This window comes from Nuphar pumila, chromosome 14 (assembly GCF_984573655.1).
Source record: "Nuphar pumila chromosome 14, dmNupPumi1.hap1.1, whole genome shotgun sequence".
Lineage (NCBI taxonomy): Eukaryota > Viridiplantae > Streptophyta > Magnoliopsida > Nymphaeales > Nymphaeaceae > Nuphar > Nuphar pumila.
Genome location: NC_143262.1, coordinates 12,051,795 through 12,058,456, shown reverse-complemented (window position 1 = coordinate 12,058,456; position 6,662 = coordinate 12,051,795). Strand labels below are relative to the sequence as shown.

The 6,662-nt window shown below is 38.2% G+C and overlaps 1 protein-coding gene across 1 annotated transcript; it reads right to left on the bottom strand.

Annotated features, from left to right (window-relative positions):
• Window positions 1–4,362: 4,362 nt before the first annotated feature.
• LOC149816395 (RING-H2 finger protein ATL52-like) lies at window positions 4,363–6,425 on the bottom strand. The gene has a single exon (XM_089986800.1). The coding sequence runs from the start codon at window positions 6,211–6,213 to the stop codon at window positions 5,026–5,028; it is 1,188 nt and encodes a 395-aa protein (XP_089842926.1). The 5' UTR covers window positions 6,214–6,425; the 3' UTR covers window positions 4,363–5,025.
• Between the last annotated feature and the right edge of the window lie 237 nt (window positions 6,426–6,662).

The following is a 6,662-nucleotide window of genomic DNA, read 5'->3' as shown; positions in this document are numbered from 1 at the left end:
CAGTGCACCTCAAGAGGAGGCACATGCCTCGAGGCAAGGCACACCTCAAGACGAGGCGCATATGTCTCATTGCTTTTGGTCAAATAAGGGTCAAAACCCTTATTTGACCAAAATTTAAGGCTTAAACCCTTTTATTTTGTTGGTAGATCTCTCACTCAGCTCTCTCTCTCTCTCTCTCTCTCTCTCGTCTCTCTCATCTCTCTCATCTCTCGCTCAACTTCTCTCATTTTTTTTTTCACACACATGTTGATGATTGTGCTTTGCAATTTTGTTCTGATTCTTGTGGTTCCTAAATTTAACCTACTTTTCCTTAAATATGAAATGATGCAACAAAAACTTTCTACCGTTACACACTTGCAATTTAGTCAATATCACAAGAAAAATATGTATTAGACTGTTAATAGCCTGTTTCATTCAAGAAAGTCAGATTATGTGAACTCTATAGCTACCCTTATCACTCATTCTTTTGCCTTTCTATTCCTCCAAATTTTGAACTTTTTCTGTTAGGCAACGCAAAATGAGAACTTGTCATTTGTATGTCTTCATGTTGCTTGCAGTAAAAATGAGTCAGTTGATTGATGAAATACAAATTAGTATACACTATTGAATATTTACTTTGCTGATTATTACAATTTATATACTATGGATTGAATGATTGATGAATATTATTGTGTTGTATAACTGGCTATTTGTTCGATTCTTTCTGAAACCATTATCATAGTTTAAATCTTTTTTGGGGGGTAACTTTCAGTCATGTCTTGGTTGTAGGTAAAATCTTTGTTCTTGGGATATTATAAGCTTTTAGATAAATCTTGGCAAAAATCTCTGTACTAAAAAAATACAATATAACAATAATAGTAAAATAAGTAGGTTTCAGTAATTTTCTTTTCAATAATGTAAAGAGAACAAGGAAAATCTCATAAAAATAAAAATAGAAACTAAAGTACTTGTATTTAAGATATAGAAAGCATAAGCAAGAAAAAGTTTTATAAATATAGTGATAAATGTCAGGGTATTTTAGAAATGTTTTCAACTTTTTTTTCGAGATCTTTTTTTTTAATTATACCACATGATAATTTCATGATATTTCTAGAAATAATGCATATATTGTGGCAATATTTTGAATATGATTTGAAATTGTATTAGGCCCAGTGGAGAATTCTGGAAATTTGTGACCTTGCCTTTTCATCAGGAAGGGGTCTATCACTAGATTCACTACAACAAATTGACCCACTGAATCGTTGCCAAAAGTAGCCCCAACTGTCAATATTTTTTTATAATTTTAGATATTTTTTATAGTTTTTTTAAGTTTAATTTTTTTTTTTGAGGATTACGCTTTATGCCTCGCCTCAGATTTTGGTGGAGCGCCTCGCTACACCTCAACACTTTTCACAACACTGATTGGACCATTTCAACCTCACAGCATTTGGTGGAGGAAAATAAAATGTTTGCAGAGAAGAATATTTTATTGCTTGCTCCAAGCGTGAATTGTGCCTATTGCAGCAGTTTTATTCATGTATGGGAAAGCCATAACCATTGTTAATGGACTTGGTGAATAGGACATGCCAGAGGGGAATAACCACAGTCTAGTCCCTTTAAGAAATTAAAGTTTTATCAAATCCAAAGCTGACTTAAAAAGCCAACAGAAAGTTCTTTTTAATGCGAAAAAAGCCAACAGAAAGTTAATGCCTCAATGAAAGTTATTTTTTTCCTCTGTCATTTGCAGCAAGACTATTGTTTTTATCATAAATGTGGCACTATAACAGGTTATCATAGACTTTAATGCTTGTGTTTTTTCTTCCTCCCACACAATTTTTGCATTAATAGCTTCAGTATTCTTATAGCCATCAGCAGCCGTCTGTAACATCAACAAACCACCAAAGCTGCACTTGGCTTTACTTCAACAAATTCTATGCCACTAAAAGCAACAATTTTTTTTAATGAAATTGTGTTCCATCAAAGCTGTTGAAATAGATTTTAAGATGGTTGGTTTTTAAATTCTTCAGTTATTGTATCAGTTCTAAATTTTGAGAAGAAAATATAAGGTCTGGTTAGCCAATGATATGAAAGCAGAAGCAGTATAGGTGATTGTAGAGTTCGTCACTTTGAAGTTGCATTTCGTTTGCCTCAACAATTTGATTGGAGAAGCTGAAACATTAGAATGAGCAAGAAAAGGGCATTCCTTGATAAATATGGGTAATAAACTATAATAAACTCTTCCAGCACAAAATAGTGATAATTAATAAATAAAAGACAGGATATGTCCCCATAATACAAATCATCTGTATAAGTATAATTATTGCTCACATAAGTCTATACAGCATTCCAAAATCATTTGTTACATACTATCACAAAAGTCGCTGCACTCTTACAAGATTGGCTCAGCACTGACCTTATGGATATCTGGAGAAGAGGGATTGGAGACTGACAGGCTTATCCACCATGCTGTGTGTGTGCACATTTGTGTCTGTGTGTTGTCTTAGAATAAAACACAGGGTTATCTATGCATCCAGAAGTGAAATGCTCATCATAACTTTCTTAATCCATTCCTAAACTTGAAAATTTTAGAAGAATATCATGTAGCAGTGCTTCCACACATATGTTAAGACATAGAGAACCAGAATGTTTACGCAGCTTATTTCTGATTATGAATATAACAAAGGAAACCACTCGCTCATGCAATGATTGCATTGAGAGATATACCATGCTTCCCTGGTCTGCCTCATCAACTAGTTCATTCATTATAAATAGATTTGAAAGAGTCTAGCTCTTCACCAGCTATCCCAAAGTCGAAAAGGTAAGTACACTAGCAGAACAGCAAACCCTTTCACCAATTGCTTTGTGCTTAGCAGAGTGTAGGCAGAGTGTAGGCGAAACAATAACAATATAGGCTTCAATTGAGTGGATCACAAATGGCATTTAATCTACAATTTCAATATATTGCGTGTGTGTGCCTAGTGTTTTTAACAGAACTAGCAAATTAACTTGTCCTCTCCTTTTTGAGAAGCAAAGATGCAAATACATATGCAAGACACAGGCTTGAATGAATTACATCACTTATGACCGTGAAATGTTCAATCCTGAGCTTCAAACGCATTCCGAGTGGCATGTGTATTGACTGCATTTGTGTGCATGACTCCACACATTTTGTTGCTATGCTAAATTAGGAGACATGAACTGCTTAAACACTTTCTAGTCATCCTTTCTTCACTCACTAAGGGGCAGCCCAAGGGGATTCAAGCCTGAGACTTGTTCTAATACGGAGTAATTTTACCATCAAACTATTTCATATCCCATTATAAGTATCATTCAGTTGAAAGTTTTCAATCCTTATCTCAAAAGTTCATTTTCATGATAAAAAGGCATCAGAAATATTTGAGGTTAAATGCACATGAAAGCAGCATCAATTCCCAATTCAGTCAACCTGTAACCAAGTATTGAGTATCAACGAGAAAGAATCATGCATAAATACATATATGCGCACACACACAAACAATATATATATATATATATATATATATATAGAGAGAGAGAGAGAGAGAGAGAGTTAAGAATTATAACTCAGGGTACTTAAGCCTTAATCACATCTCCTCTTAGAGATAAATTCTCAGGCATATTAATATGGCTAGCCAAGAAGCACTCATTGCCTAATTTGAGCTTAACAGGAATTTAAGATAATGTACACATGGATGGATTACCATGTACAGAACCTAATTTGGTTAGATGTTAGTATTTTGCAAGTTATAAAGTGCTTCCGCAACATTAAAGTATGTGTAACATTTTGGGAACAAATCATTCACATGTATTATAGGACATGTGTCTGCGAGAAGAGAGGCTTCTTGAGATGATCATCACTACAAACTGAATCACATGTTAAAAAGAAACAAGCAAATTGAGATCATAGACCAAAAATACACATTTATGAATCCCAAACTACATGGCTTTAATTATGAATTACGATTTATTGTTGTCAACAAATAAGTTCCTCTACCAATCTCAAACTGCATAGAATTACCTGGATTATGGTTAGACACATGATTTGTTAAGAAATTCATGCCAGATAAATATAAAGTTTCAGTAACACATGAGCATAGCAACATGGAAACCGCTACAACTACAGAGCTATGTTCCTGTTGGAAAAACAATGTTTATAGATTTGATCGGTGCATCATCCTGATGAAAAAACAATGCTTACAGGGTAGATGAAGTGACATGCTGGCTAAATAAGTTTGATGGAACCGAAAAATTCACATGCAGAGTTGAAGAAAATCCAAACATGCAAGATCTTTTTGTTCCTCATAACAAAGTTGTGAATGAAAGGTTCATACAGCACAATGCAAAACATGAGAACTGAGAAGCATTAATCTTGCAACAGACTACTGATGTATTTATGCCATCTCATTCATGAAAACTGGCCATTCTTCCTTCTTTATATTCCTTCCTGTTTAAACTTTTGATACACTCGCCCCAACAGAGGCCTGGTATACAGATCAGGCTTCTGAAAGTTTATCAAGGCCAAAAAATCTATGCAAAGAGTGTTACTTCCCCCATAGCAAGAAAAAACTACCAGAAAAACTTACAGAAATTTTGGCTTACAGAAAAAAAACCAAGCTGTGGTTCTGGACATGTCTAGATAGAAAAAGTTTCAACCAATTGAGAAAGACAGCTACGCGTCAACGGGTCTTTCTGCAGACACAGTCTCTTAGGAGCAGCACTCGGAAATCTTAGTCCATGCTTACACCTCCATTCTCCACAAGAAATTCGAACCGAACGAGGATAAAATTTGAGAGATACCATGACAAACGGGCTACTTTATGCATAGCTACTATTTGGTACATGAACAAACTGTTGATTCTTTCTTCTATATCTTGTTTCTGCTCCGACTTTTAGTACACTTGCCGAAACAGAGGCCAGACAGGTTCATCAAGCTTCTGAATTTTAGAAACTTTGTGAAACATGTTTAGAGAGGATTACTCTCCTCCATGGATAGGAAAAAAAAAACGAGAAAATTTTACAGAATTTGGCTCATAGAGGAAGAACTGAGTTCCGGTTGTGACCATGTTTTGAAAAGAAAAAATTGCCTCCAATAGAGAAAGATCTTTTCATATCAAAAGGGCTCTTCTGCAGACATAGTCTCTTATCAACATCACCCAGAACTTCTAGTTCACTCTTATCCCATCCATTCTCCAGGGCAACTCCTTTTAACTCCCCCAGATTGGATTTCTCACAACCTGATGATCCTGTTGCCACTGCCGATCCGCGGGCAACAGCCGAGAATTGGCGGGCAGAATTAGTTTCTAAACCTATGGATACATGGAACCTAGCCAATGAATTCATCGACACCGATCTTCTTATCGGCTGAAACTCAGTTGTTGCTTCTTCCACCATCGTCCTGTTCGGCCAGTCACCGCTCGATTGTCCACCAACCACACCAAAAGCATCAAAAGGTTCAATCCCCTTCTGATCTTCAACACTCACTTCCCCCAATTCAACCGCCACCGAACCCGAATCGCCGCTATGATCATCCCTGCCTCCCCTACCATCACTCGATTCCGCAACACGGGGTTCGTCCACCGCAGAATTCCCGGCGTAACCATTATCCGCCGACAGCGAATTAACGTTACCAGCCACGATTGGAGCCCGGCACAACGGGCAATTCACATGAGCCCTCAACCAGGTATCTATGCACTGGACGTGGAAAGCATGGCTGCACTTGGGGAGAAGCCTCAGGTCCTCACCCTCTTGGAACTCACTCAAACAAACAGAACACCCTGTCTCCTCAAGCAGGCCCTCACCCTTCTTGAACTTGCAGGCAGTGATCGAGTTTATGAGGGATTCGTCAAGACCCACGGTGTTGATGTACCAAACATAGTTGATTGGCTCTTGGCCCTCAAGGAAGTCATCCAGGGCAGGTGGGTGCTGCTGCATAGCCCTCCTGGATGAGCGCCTCCATTGAAACCACCTGGCCAAGGTGACGTAGAGGCTCACAAAGAGAAAGGCAGTTGAAAGGAGAACCACCATGGCCGTAAGAGACTTTGGCAGATGGTGGTGAAGGGGAGATGGTAAAGGTGGTGATGGAAAGGAAGAATGATCATAGGTTGGTTGTGAAAACTCACAACGAACATCGAGTGGTGGTGGTGGTGGTGAGTGATCTTCATCACAGTCGGTTGTTTTATTGCATTCAGAAGGCAAAAGGTGACGATGGCTATACATGGTGTAAGTATATGAAGATAGTGCAAGAGGAAACTAGAGAGGGAAGGAAGAGGAGAGAGGAGAATCAAGTTTGAGAGTTATCTGAGAGTGTTACTGTTACCTTTGGATTGGATTGGAAATGAGGGGAGAGGAGAAAAGTTGTATGTTTCCTGGAAAGCATAGGCAGAGAGATGGAGGCTTCTGGATTGTGGGTGACAAATCTTTCATCGTCTTTGTCTATAGAGTCAATGGGAATAGGTTGGGAAGGAGTCGCCGATGGTGTCGTCATTCACGAATTTTATTAATTAGCCGTTTTTTTTTTTACTCGGAGAAACCGCCTCCAGGAGCAGAGACCTGGCCGGGCTGGCTCAGCCCCGTCGCTGTCCATGTCGTTCGAGAGCTTAGCCGTCAGCCCCAAAGACGTCAAGCTTCGGCTTACGCATAGAGTGACAGTCATAGAATTTGAACCT